The sequence below is a fragment of the Lygodium microphyllum genome, chromosome 3 (genome assembly GCF_053477565.2).
Source record: "Lygodium microphyllum isolate KBCC chromosome 3, Lygodium_microphyllum_v1.1.10, whole genome shotgun sequence".
NCBI lineage: Eukaryota > Viridiplantae > Streptophyta > Polypodiopsida > Schizaeales > Lygodiaceae > Lygodium > Lygodium microphyllum.
Window position 1 is genome coordinate 74,615,687 of NC_141137.1, and position 24,374 is coordinate 74,640,060.

General features: G+C 41.9%; 1 protein-coding gene across 2 annotated transcripts in view; it reads left to right on the plus strand.

The window, feature by feature from the left end:
• Positions 1-24,092, plus strand: part of LOC148038511 (NADH dehydrogenase ubiquinone 1 alpha subcomplex subunit) — a 55,496-nt gene extending 31,404 nt beyond the window's left edge. Inside the window, exons 2-4 of one of the 2 annotated variants that reach the window (XM_087672875.1) lie at positions 3,137-3,276; positions 20,509-20,592; positions 23,574-24,092. In XM_087672875.1, coding sequence (XP_087529001.1) covers positions 3,148-3,276; positions 20,509-20,592; positions 23,574-23,600 — 240 coding nt within the window. In that variant the 5' untranslated portion in view covers positions 3,137-3,147 and the 3' untranslated portion in view covers positions 23,601-24,092. The remainder of the gene's footprint in view (positions 1-3,136; positions 3,277-20,508; positions 20,593-23,573) is intronic. The other variant, XM_087672881.1, reaches the window with a different exon arrangement.
• The last annotated feature ends 282 nt before the right edge of the window (positions 24,093-24,374 follow it).

The following is a 24,374-nucleotide window of genomic DNA, read 5'->3' on the forward strand; positions in this document are numbered from 1 at the left end:
CTCTGACTTAGGGATTTGTTATCTCGCAGGTTCAGATGCTTCAGATTTGGTTCTTGCAGGTTGGAGTGACTTGGGTTGGGCTGGCAATGTGGACCACCAACGGTCTACTACAGGCTACTATTTTATCTTGGGTACAGGTGTTATCTCTTGGAGTAGCAAGAAGCAGCCCATGGTAGCCCTGTCTTCTACTGAGGCGGAGTATCGGGCTGCGTCTTCCACCACATGTGAGGTTGTGTGGCTTCGGAGGTTGTTGGAGGAGCTTGGCTGCCCCCAGACTCGTCCTGAGATGCTTCAGATTTGGTTCTTGCAGGTTGGAGTGACTTGGGTTGGGCTGGCAATGTGGACCACCAACGGTCTACTACAGGCTACTGTTTTATCTTGGGTACAGGTGTTATCTCTTGGAGTAGCAAGAAGCAGCCCATGGTAGCCCTTTCTTCTACTGAGGCGGAGTATCGGGTTGCGTCTTCCACCACATGTGAGGTTGTGTGGCTTCGGAGGTTGTTGGAGGAGCTTGGCTGCCCCCAGACTCGTCCTACTCTACTGCGGTGCGACAATGAGAGTTGCATTGCCTTGGTACGGAATCCTGTATTCCATGCTCGAACGAAGCACATTGAGATCCAGTATCACTTCATTCGAGAGAAGCTTCTGGATGGGACCATTGATGTGGAGTATTGCAAGACGGAGGATAATCTTGCAGATTTGTTTACGAAGGTGCTTCCCCAAGCTCTTCTTCGGCAGCATTCCAAATCCCTCAGTCTGATGCCTCGTCCAGGATGTGAGAGGGGGTGTTAGCATTAGAGTCATCCCCTGGATAGGCTGTGTTAGGGTTTTCGCACAGTTAGGGTTTGGTACAGCAAACAGAGTACAGTGCCATGTCAGCAACAACAGACAGAGTACAATGCCACGTCAGCAGACTGCGCAGGTGCCACGTGGCAGCCTGTAGTGCAATCGGACAGTATTTGGCATTATTTTATTGCAGTTGGCTGTATTTAATGCAGCCGGTTCTGTTTATTTTTATGCCTTTTATTTCTGCTTTATATAGCAGTCCTCCAGCACATTGTTGATACATTACTCAGTGATTTCAGATTCTGATCTTGAGATCTGTTGGCTGAGACAAACTGTGCTCAGGCTGACGGAGATCGAGGTCATCAAGTCGGATAGATACGCAGATATTTCCTCTGTCCCCTTGTGTATTTCTGCACTTTTATACAACATACCACACCGCAGGTTTTCTGCTTTACACTATCTCCTTTTCTCTCTCTCTCTCTTCTCTTTGTGTTCACTCTCTCTCAGTCTTTGTCCTACGCTTCCGCATTGCTGCACTCTGACAGTGACAACATATAGGAGGGAGCAACAATCTTTTTGTGGTCTTAAGTCGTAGGTGACAGCTTCCATGTTGTTTAAGCAAGGCAACATCAGTTTTAAAGCCTTTCTCATGATGAAAGTTTGGAATTTTTGTTTGTACAACATTTACTCTCATTTACAGCCATCTCTCAAGTTATCTTAGCAAAATCCAGCCATTTTAGTCCTCAAAGGTGGAGATATTGTAAACTCTTTGCTGTAAACCCTAATTTACAATAGAAACTAGGGTTTGACAACCACCTTGGGATGGTGCTGAGAATTGAGGACCTAGGACTTGAATTTCAGTAATTGAATATAAAAAATTTTAAGGAAATTTAAGAGGCCAGCCAATCCATATCAAATTTGGGGTTAAATTTGTCTTTCAAGGAGTAGGGTAAAGACCAATTCCCAAGCAAGCCAAGGGTAAGTTAGTTTGAAGGTTTACTTAAAATTGAGGGCCTAGGGGTGCAAGGTGAAGGCCAATCCCCAAGTAAATCAAGGGTAAATTGGTTTGAAGGCTTTTTGGTTAGTTTTGACAAGAAGAGACACTTGGATTAGTGGAGGAGATAAGAGAATCTCAATTATACTCAATCTCAGTTATACTCCATCCATTTGCAATAAAAGCAAAATAAATACTGCAAGGGACACTAGTTTTGGGGCCAACAAGCTATCCATTATCCAAGATTAGGGTGGTAAAGTGTGCATTTTTAGTTTATGTGAATTTCATGCTTGCTGTAATTGTTGATTAATCAGGTCATTACCACCCTATTTGAGGAGGAAGGCTGTTTCACCCAACTGATCACAGTTTCAGCAAGAATGTAACTTTTGTGATTTGCACACGAGTGCCTTAGGCCCATCTCCTCAAAGGAGTTGATGTATCCGGCTATGGAACTATGAAACTAGCCTTCCTTCTTGGCAAGGGTAGTGCAGTGGCACCCCTAGTGGTATTTCTTTATCTTGTATTGTAATAAGGTTAAAGTACATTGAGATATAGGCTAATTTCCTTCCATCTTCAATACGAATGGCTATCATAAATGACCAGCATTGCTTGGGCACAATTTGCCCCTTGATTGTACAACAATCTAGGCTCAGTTTGGGTCTTCGATCTCTCGCATGTGGGCCACAATAATTTGGCTGGTAGAGCTTTGGTTTTCTTCGAGTAATATAGGAGCCACATTCTGTTCTGCAAAACAATGTTATGACAAGTATTCTAATCTTTTGAATACATCATATGAGCATGTAAAATAATGGCCTTTATCAGCTCATAATTCGTAAGCTGTTCAAGTGATTGGTAAGTCTTACGTGCTCAGCTTGGGGTTGTGGAATAGCTCAACATGAACTTACTGCTGTTTTTTCATCATGTTCTTGGATGGATACTTCATTCAAGATAAACTAGAATGTTATTTATCTAGCATTAGGTGAGTAATTTTCCTTGTTCGAAGTTTTTGGTGTTTGTGTCCTTTGTGTTAGTTACAGCGCCTTATATGCTATGATTGTAAGCTAATTAAAACTTAAATGAAACAGCTGAAAATCTTGAGTGGGGGATTATGCACATCCCTTATGCCTAGACTATGTAGCATTCTATTGTGCTTTCTTATGTGATTCCAGTCCGTGCTTTTGAGTGTCTAGTTGCTTTCTTTTTTCTAATTTGGGTTTGCAATCACAAAAATGCGCACAGTTGTTTTTGACAGAGTTTTTAAACACACATTTTTCAACTTTATTTGTGTGTGCAATTATATATGGGATTTTGTTCTGTTTTTCTGAAGTCAGAGGTTTTGGTTCTTTCAATCTGCAGGTTAGAACAAAATGTGGTGGGAATCTCTGATTCCTATGGGCATCATTGCTGGAATGCTTGTTGTGATGGGCACATCCCAAGATTTAGTCCATAAGGCTATGTTTGGCAGGGTAAATTTCATCAGTATGGGGAAGCATAATGTATATAAGCTGTCTTGTTTTCACATCTAATACTGCTACATGGCTACAAAGTTTTAAACCTCCTGTCAAGAAATGCATTTAGTTGCTTTGTTCTAACGGATAAATCTTGTTCCAACAACCAGTTCAAAGGTTAAATCTTGTCCCAAGAACCAGTTCAAAGATGTGCCTTAAGCCCAAGCATATTGGAGAAAGCAAGTCCTTAAATATTTCCTTCCAGTTTTCACTACAGCTGTACAATACTTGCTAAGTGCTTGATTCTATGTAATCTCTGTTTTGAGTAGTGATAGAAAGTTTTTTTTACATATGCTACCTATCTTCACTGTGGCTTAAGATAGGTTGATAAGTGCTTGATTCTATATCCTAGCTGCCTTTATTAGTGGTAGAAAGTTTGACCCACTATCAAGGTAGAAGCAATATATATTTATCAAAATGCAGGGAGAAGGATGTAATTTCTCTTTGTGGGTAGAAAAAAGAGAGAGTAGGTTGAATGGAAAGATTTGAGACCACTTGTCTATTTTCTAAGAGATCTGCCTTCTTCTTCCCCAACCATTCTCTCCTTGTATCTCCTCACTTTTAAGTTGTATCTTCCTTTTCCTCCCTCTCTCATTCTCCGTTCCCTACTTTGGACCACAAGTTTGGGTTGCATCAGGATTGGTAAAATGTGCGTAGCTGTCTTCAATGGGGATATGCTGCGTTATGAGGCAACTCTTAAACTATTGCTTGACTAAATGGCAAATCTTATGATGCTAGAGGATGATGAGGAGGTTGAAATTGTCTTGTGGACATGTATTTTTAATGAATAAGTTGTGCACATGTGAAGTGCAAGTTAGTTACAACACATTGCTGGTGGAGGTTGAGAGAGACAAGAGAGAGGCTGTAGACTGTCAGGTGCCAGCTGATTTAGGGCATTTTCAGTTGGCACAAGGCAGCCCAGGGCCAGCAACGGCATCCATGAGGTGCATAACTATTGGCAAAAGCATCAAGGGTTGGGCGACTGCATTTCCAGCCTGTTTGGCAGTAGGCAACATCTTTTTAGTTGGTCCCAAGGGTGGTGGCAGCAGATTCAGACCACTTGTCGCTACAAAAATTAGAAGTTTTTCTCTCACCAGCTTCCTCTCTCATCTACCAACAAATCCTCAACAGTTCTCAGCCATTTCCAGCACGGGGTGAGGAGCAATTGAAGAAATTGCTGCTTAAACCTTAATTCACAGTAGAAATTATTGTAAATTAGGGTCTCCACAACCACCTTGGGATTTGTGCCCAATTACTGAAGACCTTGTACTCGGTGTAGCAGAGCTGGAGGCAATAAATTTGCAGCTGATCCAAGAGGGAGCCCATTCACAATGTATCGTGGCCCACATGCAAGAGATTGAAAGCTCCATTGTGTCGGGATTGTAGTACAATGAAAGGGAAAATTGCTTTTATGAAGTGCTGGTCATTCTCGACAGCAAGTGTATTGAAGATTGAAAAAGGTCAGCTCGTGTCTTAGTGTACTTCACCCTTCTAGTTATACAAGATAAAGAAATACCACAAGGGGCACTAGTTGTTGGGGCCAAGTTGGTGTTGGCTGTCCAAGATTAAGTGGTAAAGTATGCGTTTTCCGATTTGTGTATTCATTGTTTGGTGTAATTCGTGGCAAATCACATCATCTATTGCAAGGGGTGCTAGTTGTTGGGGTCAACCTGGTATTGGCTGTCCAAGATTAAGTGGTAAAGTATGCATTTTCAGATTTGCGTATTTATTGCTTGCTGTAATCTGTGGTAAATCAGGTCAGCTACCTAGTTCCAGATATCCCTCGAGATAGAATGTTGGAACAAGGAGAAGACATTTACATGCATATGGACCCTTGAACAGGTCTTGCAAACTGGCCCAAACAGCTGTGAATATGTATACACTGCTTAAATTCATTTCCTGCAATTTATAGGATTGTATCAATCCTAAGAGAAACATATACAAAAGTATGTAATTACAAATATTGCATATGGTGTGCTTGCAAGCACATAATCAAGATTTGTTTGCAGGTATGAAGCCTACATTCTGGATATCACATGTTCTATGTGGATATGTTGTGTGGCAATTTCGTGGATGATCAAGATCTTGATATTCCATGGGTGCCATGAGATAATGGAGCCATCATAGAGAGAGATTAAATAATGCACTCACATGCATTCTCAATAATGCTCGCTGCCTATAAAAAGGCTTTGGACATGATAGCTAGGGCAGAGTTGGAGACCTCCAAGGGCCACATATACTTATCCCCTAAGTCGGTGGATGCACCCCTTGATTCTTGCCACCACTTGGTGGGTTCTTAGAGTCGTGTTTAGATTGAACCTCTCTAGATGTTACATCATTGCTCATGTCAGAAGATACTTGAGAGGACACACTTTGGGACATCCAACCGAAAGTACAGATGATGATCTCCAAAAGCTATTCTCAAGAAAGAAGCGGTCAATCTGTTGGTGCCAAGCCCTAGGAGCTTGATTTAGGCCATAGAGAGCCTTTTGCAAGTGATACACATAGTCATCCTTATTGGGTGCATTGAAACTTGGAGGTTGATTAACATAGATCTCCTCTTGAAGATTGCTGTTTAGGAAAGTGGGCTTTAGATCCGTTCGATACATGGGTGAGTGGTGGTGGGCTGCAAGAACTAGAATAGCCTGAATAGTAGACATATAGGTGGTCAAAGAAAAGTCTTCGAGTAGCAAATATAAAATGACAAATATAAAATACCTAAAATATCTAATTGCACCCAGCCCAATGGAACATGCATAACTAACATATCTGCTAACATCTTCTCATAGATCATGGGTAATTTGGTAGAATACAATATACAATGATAAGAAGCCATCATAGTATATCTGACAATGTCCATTAGATAGAACTGTGGATACCTAGTAGTGGGTGTGCAACCCACTACCAAGATGCCTTGGAGAGAACTCGATGTCGATGCCAATCATAATAGCTCTTAAAAGTAGAGAAGAATCATAGCAGCTCTTGATGTTTGTCGACAATGCCTTTGAAATAACACGTGACCATGCCATCACCAATGCCGCAGTGCATAAGCGACCACATATTCCTTGCCTTTGGTTATACTACCAAAGTGTTCCCTCATGTGAACTTAGACTAGGAGCCAAGCCGGCTCAAACAACTCATTATGAATTTGGATGGGAATCTCAGCTTTAGGATTTGAAAACTTGCCAGACTTCAATTGATGAATCAGGGAAACCCCTCTTTAGATCCTATGCACCCATATACTTGTATAGATGAGGCGCAACTGCCCCACCTCACCACCCTCTCACACTACCTCTTTGGCACTTGAGAGTTGTGAGGGATGTTTTGTATCACTTGTACCAGCTTGCTGGAAGGGAGGCCCCTTGCAGCCATTGCTAAGGCTGCATGGTAGAAGCCTAAACCTAGACGTGTAGATGAGGAGACTAATTGAGATAGTCGTCACTTGTTTTCACCATATGCGTCTTCTCCTTCCATAAAGCGGCTAATGTCTTGTAGTCCCGAACCTTGAAACGCAGATAGCTGAAACAAAATGCAGATAGAGTAAGCAGTAAATGCAGCTGTACAGCAGGTTAGAGAGGTTGTCTCAGCCCGGAAACAAGGCAGGAACAGTAAATGTAGATGGCAGGCTGCAAAAACATAGGTTGAGAAGGGTAGAAATAGGCCGGTTTGGCTCAGCAGATGGTCGCCCCGGCTGGAAACACAGTCGTAGCAGTCCAAAAAGTCCAATCAGCATCAGAAAACTCAAAACACAGATCTACAACAGAAGAAATCAACACCAATATACCTCAAATGACTGATCACTAGACAGGAGCAAAGCCCAACCTGAAATGTGATACCATGTCAGAAGTGGATGTAGCAATGGAAGTGTAGAAATTTGCTGTAATAGACTGCGTGACACAAGAGTGGAGAGAAAAAAGAAACACTATAAAGGAAAGAAGAACACTGCACAAGAACAACATGAGTCATCGGTTGTATTGGCTTTGGCACCGGCTCCCTCTCTTCACTAGTCCTTGGTATGGAAGTATGCAAAGCAATACAATGAATGACATAGGAGGGAGTGCTTGAATAAATAGGCCAGAAATATGCCATCAATATGATCATGTCGGCTAGCATTAAGTGCTGATTGACCAGCAATAAATGCCTCAATCACCATGAAAATGACAAATAAATGCCTAAAATATATAATTGTGTCCAGCCCAGTGGAAGATGCACAGACTCACACATGAATTGACATATCTGCTAATTGCTTTTCCTAGTTAATGGTGTGAGTACACCCCGAGGTGATGAAATAAGAGTAGAAACCACCGTATCGGGGGGGACAAATGTGAGAGAAGAGACACTGCCATTTCTTCTAGGAAGATCGTCTTTCTAGCATATTGGATTTGCATCTGCAGTGCAGTTGCTAGAGTTTGTTGATGTGATCCCTCATTGCTGTGGATTTGTTTCGAGTCCAAAGGTTTGCATCTGTACCTCCAAAGAGCTCTTCATAGATGTCACCCTATTAAATAGTTGATTAAAATGCAATTATCTTGTCATTGGTTATATGCTTGGTGTGAGTAGTGATGGTAGGTATACACAAGAGCAAAGAGGAGTCAGGGAATGCGAGCATTCAGCTTGTCCCAGTGTGGTTGGGCCCTCTCCAATTGTAATTTCTTGGTTTGAGAAAGGGTTGAAGACTCCTTGATATTTGGATAGTCAATGTCTTTTGTCACTAGCTCCTCCAAATCGTAGGACTCCAAAATAGTCTCCATCATCATATGCCAAATGCTGTAATTTTTGCCATTGAGCTTTTGATCCTAGCCTCTAGGGTAGAGCCTGAAGGATATGGGGACCTTTCATAGTGGCCTAAAATTCCATGTCCTCCTTAGAAGACATCCTATTCAATTGGTTAATAATTTTGCACGTGCTCAGTAGCTCCCCTCTTACTCTAAAAAGGCAGCTTGATGAGACTTTCTTTGCCGTTCATGGAAGAACTTTACCGTTGAAGGTGATAAAACTCAAATCTGCTTTGAAAGGCTCAAAATGCAGCTTTCTTCATGGTTAGCTGTTCTTGCACAAATAAATAGCCAATAAGCCTCCTTTCACACGCGTCTTTGCTCACTTTAGCCTTGTGTTGATTCACAACACTCTTGCTTGCGTATGTATGCTGGAAATGCAGCCATTGTGTCATGTAGAATCCTCCTCTTCAAGGTCTGTCCGTGCTTAATCAGCCCTAAACTTGCTCTGATACTGTGTCAGAGAGCTGCAATACAGAATGGTGTGCTTGGACTGATCAAATGTGCTGAACATGGAGAGGAGAGTGTAGTGACGGAAAGCACGAGGATCGAGACACTCAGTGCTTGCTAGCAGGAGAGAGAGCAGAGTAGTGAGGAGAGTGAATGCGATTTTGGGTACAATGACGAGTGTACCACTTTAGGTTTTTAGATAGATATATATATTAAAGTACAAGTGCTAAGGTATGTTCACACCCGAGCACATTAAAAGGCACAAGGGCCTTTATTCCCAACAACCTCCCACCTAAAGGCAATGTGCCTTAAGAGGAGAAAATAATTAGCTAAGTCTAGGTATGTACAAAGCAAAAATACATATATCTATCTGACTCCCATCATTTGTCGGCAATGAGCAAACTGCTCTAGTGGAAGACCCTTCGTGAGAAGGTCTGTAGGATTATCATCTGTATACACTTTGACAAGCTCAATGCTCTTGCTATCAAGTACATCTCTCATGAAGTGGTACTTTACTTGTATGTGCTTCATCTTTGCATGAAAGACGGGATTCTGTGCTAGCATGATAGCACTCTGATTGTCACAATGGAGAACACGTAACTCTGTAATGCCAAGCTCTCCCACGAGACGTGAAAGCCATAAAGCCTCATTGCATGCCTTAGTGGCAGCCACATACTTTGCCTCTGTAGTAGACAATGCAACACACTTTTGTAGCCTAGAGATCCAAGAGATTGCTCCTCTTGTGAAGGTAAACACATACCTAGAAGTGGACTTTTTGCAATCCGCATGACCAGTATAGTCTGCATCCGTAAAGCCAACAACAGATGCCTTCTATTTTCCAAAGCAGATGCATAACTCCTTTGTGCCTTTGAGGTATCTCATAATACCTTTCACTGCTTCCCAATGCTTTTTACTAGGATTTGCCATGTATCTGCTAACCACTCCCACTGCAAAGGCAATTTCAGGACGTATAGCAACCATGGCATACATCAAACTACCAACAGCTGAAGCATATGGTATCTTGGCCATTTTAGCTGTCTTATCATTAGATGTAGGACTGTCCTTTGCACTGAGTTTCACATATGGAGGCAATGGAACCCCAATTGTTTTCCCCCCCTCTATATTGAAACATTGCAAAACCTTGGAGATATACTCCTGTTGAGATAGACAGAGTAATCCTTTCGACCTATCTCTGAGTATTCACATGCCAAGAATGTGATTTGCATCACCAAGATCCTTCATGTCAAAGCTGCCATGAAGACTTTGCTTCAGTGAGTCCAAGGCACAAGTATCCTTGTCAGCAATCAACATGTTATCTACATACAGAACCAAGATAATCAGGCTGCCATCTGCTGCCTTATTGGTGTACAAGCAGTGATCCCCTTGACTTCTATGGAAACCTTGAGACTGCATAAATGTATCAAACTTATGATACCATTCTCTTGGTGCTTGTTTCAGCCCATACAAACTCCTTTTGAGTTTACATACCATCTTCTCTTTCCCTTTTTCAACAAACCCCTCAGGCTGCTACATATATATGTCTTCATGCAGATCACCATGTAAAAATGCAGTCTTTACATCCATCTATATGAGCTCCATATCTTCAGCTGCAACCAAGCCCCGAATGGTTCTCAATGTAGTCATCTTGATTACAGGAGAGAAGATCTCATCAACATCAATTCCATGTTCTTGCTTGTACCCCTTTGCAACCAATCTTGCTTTGTACTTTGGTGAGAAACCAGAAGCGACCTTCATCTTGTAAACCCATTTGCATGGAAGTGTTTTCTGCCCTTTAGGCAACTGCACCAAGTCCCAAGTGCCATTTTTTTCAAGAGATTCAATTTCTGACAACATGGCCTTATACCATTTCTTGCTGTCCTGTGTGTGCATCGCTTCCTTGAAGCAAGACGGTTCACCACAGTTTGGCAACATGACATAATCAGCCACATTGTTGGCCTAGGAATGAATCTATCAGGTTGTCTAGTAGCCCTAGACGATCTCCTAACCCAATGATCATTGTTTGCTGGCTGTTGAGCATTTCCAGCTTGCTGTCCTGGCATTTCAGCTTGCAAATCAGCATTAACAGCTTGTTGTCCTGGCTGTTCTGGCACATGTAGTGGCTCATTATCATGGGCAATAGCTGGCTGATCATTTCTAGCATTATTTTTTGCATTCACAAGTTCATTTACAGCAGGTATTTCTTGCTGTACAGTCGGTACATTTTGTTGTCCAAAAGGTATTTCTTCCCGGAATACAACCCTATGGACCTCCTCAGTCTTTCAGGCTGTTTATGCATGCGATCTTCCCGGAAGGTAGCATCATTGCTGCGTACTACTTTCCTTTTCTCGGGATCCCATAATCTATACCCCATTTTACCCTCATCACCATATCCTAGGAAAATACATTTATAGGACTTTGGCTCAATTTTGCTATGTTTTTCTTTATGAATATGCACAAAAGCCTCGCAGCTAAATACTTTCGGGTGAGCATATGAAGGTGGCTTGCCCGACCAGGCTTTTGGGGAACTTCCCCCCCCCCCCCCCCCCGCCCCCAAAAGACCTGTTTGGTGATCGATTAATCAAGTGTACGGCTATGATAACTTTTGCCCAAAAAACATGGGGTAATGCAGCATGAGACAGCATCATACGGACCTTATCTTGTATGGTCCGATTCATACGCTCTGCAACTCCATTTTGGGGTGGATTATGAGGGGCAGTGAACTCCCTCTTGATTCCTTTGTTGTCACAAAATGCCTGAAAGGCCTTGGACACATATTTTCCACCATTGTCAAAGTGAAGACACTTGAGTGTCTTATTAGTTTGATTTTCAACCAATGCCAAGAATTTTTTAAACTTGTCAAGCACTTCATCCTTGCTACGAATAGGGTAAACCCATACCTTCCGTGTAGCATCATCGACAAAGGTGACAAAATATTTTTTTTCCCCTAGAGATAATCCTGGCATTTGACATACATCGGAATGTACTAACTCTAGAGGAGAAGATTTCAGCTAAAGAGACTTTTTATGAGACGTTTGTGCATGTTTACCATAAACACAGTGATCACAATACTCAAAATCAGCATAACGAAGACAAGGCAAGTAACCCAAGCAAGAGAGCACTTTCATTCCAGTTTGACTTATGTGTCCCAACCGGCCATGCCACAAAGAAACACTTGGCTGCTCAGTCATGACAACAACATGATCACTCACACTAGATACTTGGAGAGGATATAAGGTATTACTTTTACAACCTCTGGCAATTACTCTAGATCCCTTGCAGATCTTCCATTTTCCATCACCAAGGTGGTATGAAATCATCATCATCTAGCTACCTTGTGCTAATCAATCTCTTCTTGAGCTGAGGTACATGCCGTACATGCTGAAGTGTGAAGACAGAGCCATGCTGAAACTACAACTGCACATTGCCAATACCTGCAATGTCACATGCATAGTTCTAAAATCCAAGTATGCATGTCATCATCCGTATCTGCAAGTAAATCATGTATACTAAAGTGTGAAGAGACCAAGAGTACTTCACTCCCACTATCACTTTCATGAGTGACTACATTCACCTCTTCAATTTTGACACTGCTCTTCTTAGGCTAATTGTCTTTCTTCTCTTCCTTGCTATCATTTGTCTTCTTGCCCTTTCCTTTCTCTTTCTTCCATTTGTAGTAGTCACGTTTAAAGTGACCCTTCTTGCTACAATGATGGCATTCAATATCTTTGCCACGTGATTTACTGCGCCCCTTGCTATCAAATTTGCCTTTTTGCTATGATCCGCCCCTAGTATGCAAAGCACTAGAAGACTTACTGGATGCATTGTTCTGCTGATTCATTTCTTCCATGAGTAGAGCATTCTCTACATCAGCATACAAAAGAATCGCATCAGAATTGCTTATAGCATTCCTGAATGTATCCCAACTCTCTGGAAGAATGCAAAGCAAGAAGGTAGCCTTAAATTCTTCATCAATCAAGAACTTCAAGGCAACAAGCTGGCTGATGATGGAGTTAAACTCACTCAAGTGAGTAGACATTGCTGTACCCTCTTTCATACGCAAATCCATAAGCTTTTTCAGCCAATTCACTTTACTTGCGGCACTCTTCTGTGCATACAGTTCTTCCAGTTGAGTCCAAATAGCATATGCAAAATCCAAATCTTCAATGTTAAACATCAAGGCATCAGAAATTGATAGCTCGATGGTTGAGCGTGCAAGCTCATTTAACTCATCCCAATCTTCTTGTTCCATGTGTGTGGGCTTTGCCCCTTTGGTCTTAATCGGCTTTGCTTGCTTCTTTTGTAACAGGATATTGTAGCACTGTTTTTGCCAGACTACAAAGTTATTTGCTCCTTCAAGCTTCTTAATGTGCATGAGATTACTGTTGTCACTGCTGCCAGCCATGATTTTGGACCCAAATGTGACAAAAAATTTAGCAAATGCAGGTCCAAATTGTCACACAAGTGACCAAGGTACAAACAAGTATCAACGAACAATAAATGACCACGTAGAAGCAGAGATTTCAGATCTGTAAGTAAATTTTCAGAAGCACCAAACCATGTGCTACAGCATTCCACAACTAATTACAGCTATTCCAAGGGCAAATGCATCACATTACATGAGAAATCCCAAATTTTAGTTGCAATTTCTGTTGTACATGTACCCACGGGCATAAAATTTTACATGCACGGTTAAAAGCCCCAAAATTTTTGTGCTCAAAGCATTAACCATACATTTGAACTGTCTCTAACTTGCATAGAATAGGCCAATTTTGCCAAAATAGAGCAGTTTCAGCAAAACCCCCAAATTTCATTGACCAATCTGTCCTAATAGCATTAATACATGTTTTCGAAAGCATAAAATGGGCAAAATTAGCAAAATTTCACAAAATTTTGCAAAAGCCCCAAAATTTTCGGGTCCAAATGTGCACCAATGTTAGCCAATTTGACTCAGTTGAACAGAATTTCACCAGTATGATAAAAGCCCTAAATTTGATGGATCCAATGTTGAGAAATTTCACTCAGATGAGCAAAATTTCAATAATTTTGGTGAAATTGCCAATTCAAATGCTCACAATGTTTGCAATTTCTGACACAGATTCCTCAATTTTGCATGAACAACACTCAGTCTGGACAAGCCCCAAATTTCTGGGCCTAAATTGCACAAAAAATGGAAGTTGTACCTCCACGCGTGAAACCCCGTCAGAGGAAAAGGAGATAAAGGAGCTTTCCTTTTCTTTTTTCAAAAAAAAAAAAACTGATTTTGAAAGGTGTGATGGGGTCCGTTGACCCTGTGCAGGTCATCGATTGGATGTCGTTTGTCCGTGGCGCACCGTGGAGCCACGTCTTCAGCACCCGTGAAGCCGTCGCCACGCTGGTCAGCGTCCTGCTGACTTGACCTGTCGTGCTGCACATGACCTGTGTTGGTCGTCTTCTCCTTGACTCCGTCTCCTATTGCTACAGCTGTTGCGGGTGATCGCCTACAAAGAGTGTATTCTATCGCATTAGTTGTTGCAGGTCTACGTCTGACAGTCAACCCTCCCTTCGACTGTCAATCTGCCACCCGTCGAGAGCTCGCTTGTTAGCTGGCTCACTTTTGACGTATCGAGAAGCGTGCACTTCTTGCCCGCTCTGATACCAGTTCGTAGTGACGGAAAGTGTAAGGATCGAGACACTCAGTGCTTGCTAGCAGGAGAGAGTGTGAGAGAGCAGAGTAGTGAGGAGAGTGAACACGATTTTGGGTACAATGACGAGTGTACCACTTTAGGTTTTTAGATAGATATATATATGAAAGTATAAGTGCTAAGGGTGGGTTCACACCCGAGCACATTAAAAGGCATGAGGGCCTTTATTCCCAACAGAGCGAGGGAAAGAAAGAAGAAGAAAGAAATATATATAAACATCTTGTGAGGCCAAAATCAGCCTATGAGACAAAACCATGTACAATGCTAATTGTCACTAGACATCCAAGTGTGACATACTAAAAGATGGTTAGCGCTATGCTATGAAACTATGAAAAGAAGCTAAGGTGATGTATAAGACAAAATAGTGGCCATGTAGGGATATAATGGGAGGATGGTGGGTGTAGTATGTCATACATCCTTGATGAACTAGTACGGGAGTAACATCTTGACCAATCCCTCAGATTTGTCATGTATTGCTCATGTCGTAGGCGGATCTCCCTCATCTCTCTTTGGTGTAGCATCTGTGTTTGGTACCCCTATGTTCATGGTTGGCTTGCTGCTTTGATCTCCTAAGCTCTCTAGAGTGTCACTGCTCTCAATGTGGCTGTTGTGTATGGAGTCACTATGTTTAAAGGAAGTGGATAAGCTATGATTGATATCCCCCTCTTTATACGGAGCATATCTGTAATAATGACATGAGGAGTGAAACCAGCCTTCCTCCTTGGCGAGAGTGGTAAATAAGTGATTAACCACTAATTATAGAAAGCATAAAATTCATGTAAACTGAAAATGAAAATGTTACCACTTAATCTTGGACAATGAACTCCTTGTTGGCCCCAAAATTGGTATCCCTTGCGATATTTCTATAGCTTGTATTGCTAAAGGTTGAAGTATACTGAGATGCAACATGATCTCCTTCAATCGTCAATACATCTTGTTGTTCATAGCAACTAGCAAGTCTTTAAACCAATTTCCCCCTTGGTTTACTTGGGAATGCCTTCAATTTGCTCCTTGGAAGAAAAAATTTGCCCCAAACTTAATGTTGGTTGGCTGGTCTCTTGAAATTCTTTGAAATCCCTAAATTTCAATTGTTGAATTTCAAGTACTAGGCCTTGAATTCTGAGCACTTTTCCCACGGTGGTTGGTAAATCCTAATCTCTGCTGTAAATTAGGGCTTAGCAGCACAAATTCTTCAATTGCATCCTCTTGGGATTGAATTTGACTGGGATCTTTTGAGGGAAGCTGTGAATTGGCTGAGAGAATGGCAAGAAAGCTAGAGAGAGAGAGAGAGAGAGAGAGAGAGAGAGAGAGAGAGAGAGAGAGAGAGAGAAAATTTCAGAGTTTCATTGCCTAAATTGGCTGAAATTTAATGCTGCCTGTTGTGAATGATTGATTGACTATGGCCCAGCATCAACAGGAGGCTCACAAGCAGTTGGTTGCCCTTGTGGACCCCAAAATTGCTGTCACCTACCTATAGACAACCTACATGGGCTATCACTTGCCTCCAATGGCCTCCTGATCAGTTGAGGGTAGCTCTTCGACAGCCTCCAATGGCTGGGCTGATCGCCAACGGCTGGAAAATTGCAGCAACAGCTTTGTCTTTTCCTCTCTCAATCTCCACCATGCTGCGATGATGCTCCAATATCTCTAATTGCCTTTCCCTCACTTGCATGGGCAAGTTTTGCCAAGTAGCAACCTTGTAAATGCATTTCTCAGGCCAATGAAAATAATTTTCAGAATATTAAATTTAAAAATTAATTAAATTACTAATTCTTGCTCAAAAAATTAACTATACCAACCAACAATTAAATTGGCTTGCTCCAAGTATTCTTAAGCATTTATTAGCCCTTGAACTAGCATTGATTAATTGGTTAATGCCTAGTTCCTAATGTCACCACTGATATTAATGGTTGATAAAATCTTCTAGGCTAAAATTTGTCACGAGGTACCACCTAGTACTTGTTAAGTACAACTTATTACGAATTTTGCCTTTGACACCCACTAATTTCTCAGGGTCCTTGGCCCGTCATTGTGAGATAGCTAAGTTGCATATCATGTGCACCTCACTTTGCACATTTGATTAACACATTAATCAAATGTTAAGCAAAGCATTAAAGTTTCATGTCATCGTGACATGTAGCCTTTGAATCTCAACTAAGAGCTGGCCTAGGTGGCGCTGGTTTTGGGATTCCATGACTAGTTTGAGGGAAGTGTCTCCTCCAAATAGTGTGGGTTATCTAGCTCGGATTGTGCTATAGGCTCTGCATTTGTAGATAGAGTGCTCCTCACTCTCCACCTCCTCTTGGCATAGTCTAGAGATTCACTCAGCTTTGGGGATGTAGGTTACCCTCTGAGTGTCTCAAGCTCTAGATGATGAGAGGATACCCAGAGCTGGCCAATGGCTACTTGCATTTCATGTGGTATGTATACATCTAGTTATCCAGGCCCACGATGAAACTATCCCTTGTAGTCCTCATAAAGTGATCCTTGTAGTATCACATCTTTGGTGGAAGAGGGTGTTGAGGTGAAATCCATGTATGCTGTATGTACAACTGGTGAAGGTCTTACTGCATGACACAAGTTCCTCTCAGTGTGGAGAGGTGTATGAAGGCAGAGTCAGGGTCACATTGAAAAAGGGGAGGTGGTTTATGTTGATCCGATATCTTGTGAACCATTGTGTGATGTGTGCATACCATGAAGTCTCATGCCTTGCTTGAGCTAGTTGTCAAGAGGCCTCGAATGCTCTTGTAGGTAATCTATCTGGATGCATGTCACGTACTCTATGTATGAATTTGATGGTCTGAAGAAGGGCCTCCATCATCATGGGTGGTGCAACAAACTTGGCTCTGATGATCTCGTGTGGTATTGATGGTTTGCTGTGGATCATTCGTGAGAGCATGATGACTTGTGGTCTCTCAATCTGTGTCCATATGTATGTATCCAGGCGGGGGTGCACACACACACACACACACACACACACACATATATATATATATATAAAGAGAGAGAGAGAGAGAGAGAGAGAGAGAGTATTTACGAAAAAAAAAGAGAGAGAGAGAGTAGAATGCTGAAAAGAAGCAGAATGTGGAAATGCTGAATAACAGGGCAGAATGCTGAGTACAACACCATGACGGGGGACAGCAGCTCGGAGTATGGGGCTAAATACGCATAGGGGAGGAAGAAGAATCAAGCAGTTGACCTGCCCAGAATAGGCTCTGACTGGGGGAAGGCCTGGTCGGTCTGGCAGGCAGGCAAGCCAACTGGCCCTGCCCAGCCTGTGGCTGGTCCTGCCTGCTGCAGTGCCCGCGGGCTGTGCCTTGACCATCTTGTGCCTTTGCCTACTGCCTGGTGTCCTGCCTGTGCCTGCTGCCTGCGATCTGCCCATCATCACGGCTCTGCCTATGCACCCATGGTCACTATAGGAAAGGGGACAAAATTGTTCTTTTAGTATGAATCAGTACAGTACGAACCATATGGTACCAACCTGTCCGTATGATGTATAGGTGCAACCTTGCACAGATTTCATTTCTTGGCATTTTGAAGGAGTGTCCTAGGAAGCCTTTATGCAACCAGTTAGTACAAGACTAGCAACAGATGTTAGCTTAATTACATTTGCCACATAGGTGTCCCCAAGAGTTAGTTCCACGAGGGTAGAGAGTTAAGAAGGCACAAGGACTAAAGCTATCAGCTTCTGTTCAATAGAAAGTAGAAAAAGTGAAAAAGATGCAGCCACGAACATCTTTGCTAGCGATTAATCAAGCTTGTCTCCCAACACAGAGGGTTGGAATTTCACCAAAAAAGAAGCTATCTAGAAATGACTTGGAATGGTGTTGGAAATGTACTTTCCCTCTGTATATAGTATTAGTTGATAGTGTTGACGATTATAGTGAACAAAATGTAGACAGTGTAAATAATGAGCAGGATAAGGCAATAAGTCTGATCCATGCAAGGCGTCTAATTCTTATCATGCATCCTCAAATGTGTGACTTTAAGGTGCATGCATATGCTGGAAATACAAACATGCTTACTTGAAGCTACATTCTTGTATGGAACCACACAATTTTTTACAGCTATATCCATTGTTAAGGGCATCTTTCTTAAAAGCTAGAGAATTACTGCAACATAAACATAATAACACATGTATGCTTCCATTTCAACTGCCAATGTCATTTATAAACAATGGTATTTCCCAATGCTGGCAAGCTTCTGTAAAATGCGCATACGGGAACAAAAAATCTCCTTTGTGTCACGTCTGTTTTATGCCTTTTTTGAGGCTCTCTTTTTTTTTTCCCCCTTTTGGTTCAGTCTTTGTAAAGTAGCCTTGTAATCCATATATGGGAGCAAGGGGTTGTGATCCTAGTAAAGGAAAAAATGGACCATACATAAAGTCAGCATGGTTTGCCAATGGATGGGAGAGGAACTTTGAACTTTGAAGAACCAACAAGTGTTTTGCAAATCTGTAGAAATTGGACCCATAGATATATCTAGGTTACATGTCAAGGAAAGCTCATGTCAATAATCCAACCAATGACATCTTGGAGCTTGCAAATCTTTCCGTAGATACTACAAGCAACAAGATGGTAATCCATGTAACTAGGGTTGTAATCTTCTAACCTTTGTACTGCATGGTAGGATTGCACTTCATTTGGGGTTTCTCACACATGAATAAATTGGCTTATATCTTGCCCTTGTCTTTTGAGATAGCTGTCATTGGCAGATTTCTTGAGCGTGTTGCCTTCCTTTTTCTGTAATTGCTTGTTACCCTTATGTATTTGTGGCCGCTTCATCTACAGGTGATTGTGTAGACCATGAACCTGTTGTTCTCTGTCTTCTTCTCACACGTTGCTCTTAGGTGATCTGCAAAACTTTTGGCTTGTTGTCTTGCTTTGCAAGGGAGGGACTCCATGTGAGTCATTGTTCTGGTATTTTTTTATTACTTCTCTTATACACCGTGGGATGTGATTAGCCTTGCATACCTGTTAGTTGTTGCGGCCTTGCTGGTCGGAGCTGATGTATGGATTGTTTCCTTGCTGCTGGTTGTATATGTCCATGTCAAAGTGCCATGCTATCTCTTTGTCTATGATCTGGGGATATCAGTTATTGTAAGTTTTCTTCATGGTGTTCATTATCTGTGCAGCCACTTTGTTGTTCAGGTCCTCCAAGTCAGCTAGATTGACACTGTAGGCATAATGGAGCATTTCTAGTGTGTATGGGGAAATGAGCTCTTCTGGCGGAGCAAGTGTTTGGCATCCTCTTGCATCATTTCTTCTGCATTCATGTGGATCTGCACTTCCATCTTGTCAAGTGCTTCTTGGTGTTAGAATGTGCTCTGTTTGTTTACTGGTTGCATGCCTCCTTCCTTTGTTCTTTTCTGCATTGTTTCTTCTTGTGTAATTGCCCAATATTCTAGGACGCATCTCATCTTGTCCTTGGAATCCTGCCATGTAGGTGTGTGGCTGCCTGCCTGTGATGTTTCGAATGCTGATCCTGCTCTGTGTTCAGATATATGGTCAGCACCACCGGATGTTCTTTCTTTCGACTGTCTATATTTGCTTTGAGGATGTGGAAGAGCCTCTGTTGTTTGTGCTGAGTTCCATTTAGTATATTGAGAATATGTAAAGCATAGTGGCTTGACTATGTATGGGTTGACATACCTTGCTGTTTTCTGTCATCAATCATGTTGAGAGCGATCTGCTTTGTAAATTGCATGAAGGAAGTTGTGGGTTTTCATACCGTGCTGTTTTCCATTGTCAATCACCTTGACAGTGATCTGCTTTGTAAATGGTGAGAAAGAAGTTGTGGGTTTTCCCCTATTTTGTGGTTTCCTGCCTGTATTATTAAGTCTTCATCCCTTTTAAAAAAAGTGTGTGTGGTCAAAATTTCCCAATTTCTCTCATACACTTTTTGTGGCACTGACCTCCCTGGTAGAATCATCCCCCATCTAGAATAACTTAATCAGAAGCACCGGTTTCACTTTAAAAGAAAAGGAAGTTTGTGTCCTTATTAACAGAACAACTCTGTGTGCGTGTGCACGTGCATGTGTTCATGTGTACACGTTTGGGCACGTGCGTGTGCGTGTGTGCAGGTGTGGGGGTGTGCGTGTGTGCATGTGTGTGTGCATAGGTAGGCTTAGTGTGGGTTGTAGGTTTGTGCGATTGATGTGTGATAATCCTCATCTTCTACTGTTGAAAGATCAAAACCATTGAGAGATGAGAAATGATACTCTTATTATTTGTGGACACGTGATGAACTTCATATATTTGTATGTACAGAGGTTTATGCAATTTGATTTGTACATTTAATTTCTATTTCAGCCAAAGCACCCTTGCCGCGATGCTTGGGATAGAGCCATGGATGCAAGAGATATTCGTGTAATCGAGGAAGCCATTGAAGCAAAGGTAAGGAAGTTGATGGTCCATATCATCCATTAAGTATTACTGGGCTTCATGTAATAAGGGTCACTGGGCTTCATGCAGTAATTATCTGCTCAAGTTTAAATAAGGGTGGTCAGATAAATGTGATTGTGATATCAATGTTCTATAAGTGCTTGTAATGAGCTATTATTATGTCCGTTAAATGGAAAATATTTTGAGTCTCAGTGGCGGTCTTCTTTACAGTATCAGATCTTATATGTTTATGTTTTAGGCACAACAAAGTTGGGGGTTGTAATGTCTTATCAAGCCTCAGAACTGAAATGTACAGGCTGAAAAAGCTTAAATAAACACTGGCCTTTTACTAGGACACAGCTTGTTTTGGGAATATATACCCAGGTTTTCCACCATCACCTGGAGATGCTTCTGTGATTTGAAGTAAATAATACCTCTAGTTGCACAGAAGAATTATTCAATAACTAGCTGGATATTTGAGACATAGTGGCTTACATGCCTATACTACATCAGCTAACGGGATGTAAGTTTAAACCTATGTCTGAGAAGTTCAAGCTGAACGTGGTCTGCTGGTACTCCATCCCCATAGTCTCCTGTAGGCTGGCTTTGGAGTGGTTTCTGTTCAAGGTAACTCCATCTGATCCAAGAAGAACACCTGCAGAGAAGTCTTGCAAATGTGTTGGGTACCTCCTCTCCATTCAAGAGAGAGTGACTCCTCCAGGGAGAAGTGTGGCAGATGCTTATATATGTCAAGCAAAAAAGAGGCCCAACATAACTTGTGCATGCATTGATTCCAAAAGGAAGATGCCAACGTGGTTTCGTCCTGCAAAAGTGCTAAAGTCACTGGCATTGGATGAGATTGTAGAGGTGTGAAGGCTCTTTGATGATGAAGATACTGATAGTCGCACTGCCTCTCAAGCATTAAATCTGATTTGGGCTCATTGGCTCTAGCTCTAGCTAATTGGTGCAGGCTCAGATTCTGGTATGTGCTCACTATCTCCAACTCCGATATTGCATGGGCAGTCCTAGGCAATAAATCTAGGCTTATGTGAAAAGGATATGTATGAAGACCACGGCAGTGATATTCACTTACCATATGGATGAAGAGGAGAGCCCATCAATGGATTGTATAGGTGATGTGACCACCAGGATTCCAACTGAACTCAACCTGCACACCAATCTCAATTGTAGCTTGTAGGTATGCACATTGCAACTCCACCAATGCACCACAAGATGGCAGGTTGGACTCAAGAAATCTCTATGAATTGTGGAGCAGCCAAACTACCTGTACGCAGCTGCAGGTTGAAGAACATGGGAGTGGCCACTATAACCAGCCTAGCCTAAGATCAAGTTTCCTGGGTAAGGAGGGTCTTGTTGGGATGCTGCCATTTGCAGGGGAGGATAGGAACCACAGTCGCCTGTAGGCTTAAAAGCAAATCAAGCAAATGTCATGGATGCTGCCCTCCTGATGAACAGCTAAACACAAATTTTGGGGGCACCAGAAGGCTGTTAGTGATGGCACCCTGCTGAGAAATACTAGGCTTGCAGGAGGAGAAAAATGCACCATTGTCTCTGCTTCCTAGAGGGTTATCCAGCTAAGAGGTGAAGGTTGATGGAGGACATGCAACATCTTGATGGGAAGAACGTAAATGCAGGAGGGTGAAACTGCACTAATGTGTCTACTTCCTAGAGGGTTGTCTGGCTAATCGGTGAAGGTTGATGGAGAAAATGCAACATCTTGATGCAAAGAATGTAAGATGCAGCAGCTGCCTCCATTTCTTCACAATTGAAATGCACTAGAGCTTCAATACGATGCCAAAAATGTGAGTGGGAGTTGTCTGTAGACGTAGTCTGTAATATCTATAAATGCAGAGACAACCTGTATGTTGCATGAAACATGCCAGTAAGGGTGCAGAAGAGAAGGTATTGAGCCACACTCTGGTGGCAAGATAAAAAATGCTGAACAAGACAAATGAGGCCTACAAGACAAGAAATATGGAAGCCCAAAGCTGCTACCAAAAGCTGCCCAAAAATCTAAATAGAGCTGTAATGCCCTCCATAGAGGAGTCGTAGGTGCACAAGTTGGGGATGGCCATACTGTTGACAGACTGTACCATAGTAAGGGTGACGTTAAAATGCTGTTAGTGGTAAAACTCACCTGTACGTACTTATTGAAAGGCTTGATAGGTCGCTTGCTTTTGAAAATTTTTAAAATTTTGGTTAAAAGGTGATTATTTGTAGATTCAGTTGAACTTCACAACTGATGACTTGTAGTGATATGAAGTTAATCAATGTGGTTGAATTTCTGAAGCTTAGAGACACATGGCATGCTTTTAAGATATGCTTTTCTACTTTTAGTCCACTCTAGCCCGTACAGAAACAGGACCTTCTCAACATAAATACATGAAAAGTTCTCCCAACCTCTGGCGTATATGGCTCGAACAATTGCAGTGGTCATGGATAAGATCTGTGTCCCCAGAAAAATATTGGGAAAGGTTGATCAATCTGGATGTGTTTGAGCACATGCCAGAATGAACATGAGACCAATTTGTACGCATGTTTAACTGCAAAATTGAAGTAAGAGAGGATTGTAGACAAGCATAATTGAGAGCTCTCCCACTTGACTGGTGTATCTATGGATCCTTAGTTTATTGCCAACACATGATGTAGTTAGATGCACTGTACTATTCATTTCTGCACCGCAGTTCGTGAAACTCATCTTCTTGCAGTTTGTGGAAGACTTGTTTTGGGTCATTTCAAATTCCAGTGCTAGTTTGACTGAGTGGCGAGAGTTGGTTGAATTTCATGCAAACCTCTCTTAAAATTTTGAACCGTAAGATCTGTTGGGGAAAATCCTGCGGGTCAGTGAAGAGAGTAAGGGGACCTGGTGTCGGATGCCAACCATTGAACCTCAAAGAATATGTATATTTGAGTAGACCACTATATTCCTTTTCATACCAATGCTGAAGGCCACTTATCTGATGTGGGTGCAGAAGGCGAGGATGAATAAGGCTGGATGAGAAGCAGTCCTTGCCAGGGTTTGCCTAGACCTTTGGTTTCTGGAAGAGGGGCAACCTGTAGCTCACGAAGCTCTGTGTAGCTCAGTGAGATGGTTCGGTGGTGGATGCTTTCATAATTTAGATCGAGAAACTTATCCACTCATTTATTGGTTCAGCTTGTGGCAGTTTCAAAACCTCGGTGTTGTGCATCAAGGTTGCTATGAAAGAGCTCAAATACATTTCGCACAAAATCAATAGATGTAATAAATTCTATTAGCTATGCAAATCTTCACTAGCGTTTTTGTTTTCCTAAAGCTACGAGGTAAAGAGACTGATGGGGAGATCTGTCCATCGTTTCCACGATATTTTTGTCTTTGTTTTCATGTTAGGTCAGTACAACTTGATGGGTAGACCTATCCTTCTAACTGTTATGCAATCTTGTGATATGATGAACTTTGAAAATAATGGAGTGATCATAAGCTTTCACAACTTTGATGGTTGTGAAATTGATTATATCCGAGGAGAATGAAGTATGCATAGGTATGCCAATCATTTGTGCCATCCTTATTGCTAAAGATAAGCCACTATTTGTCTTGAGGTGTGCCTCCTCAACTTATTGAAGCTTAAAAAATCAACATCCCATCATCTAAAGTTTTAACTATCATAGCAATAAAGTTGATTTGTGCTCAAGGTCATAGACAAAGCTGATTTGTGCTGAGAACAATTAGTAATCATAAATATATGGTTAGGACAAAATAATGGACCTACATGATAGTGAGCTCAAAGTATAGACAA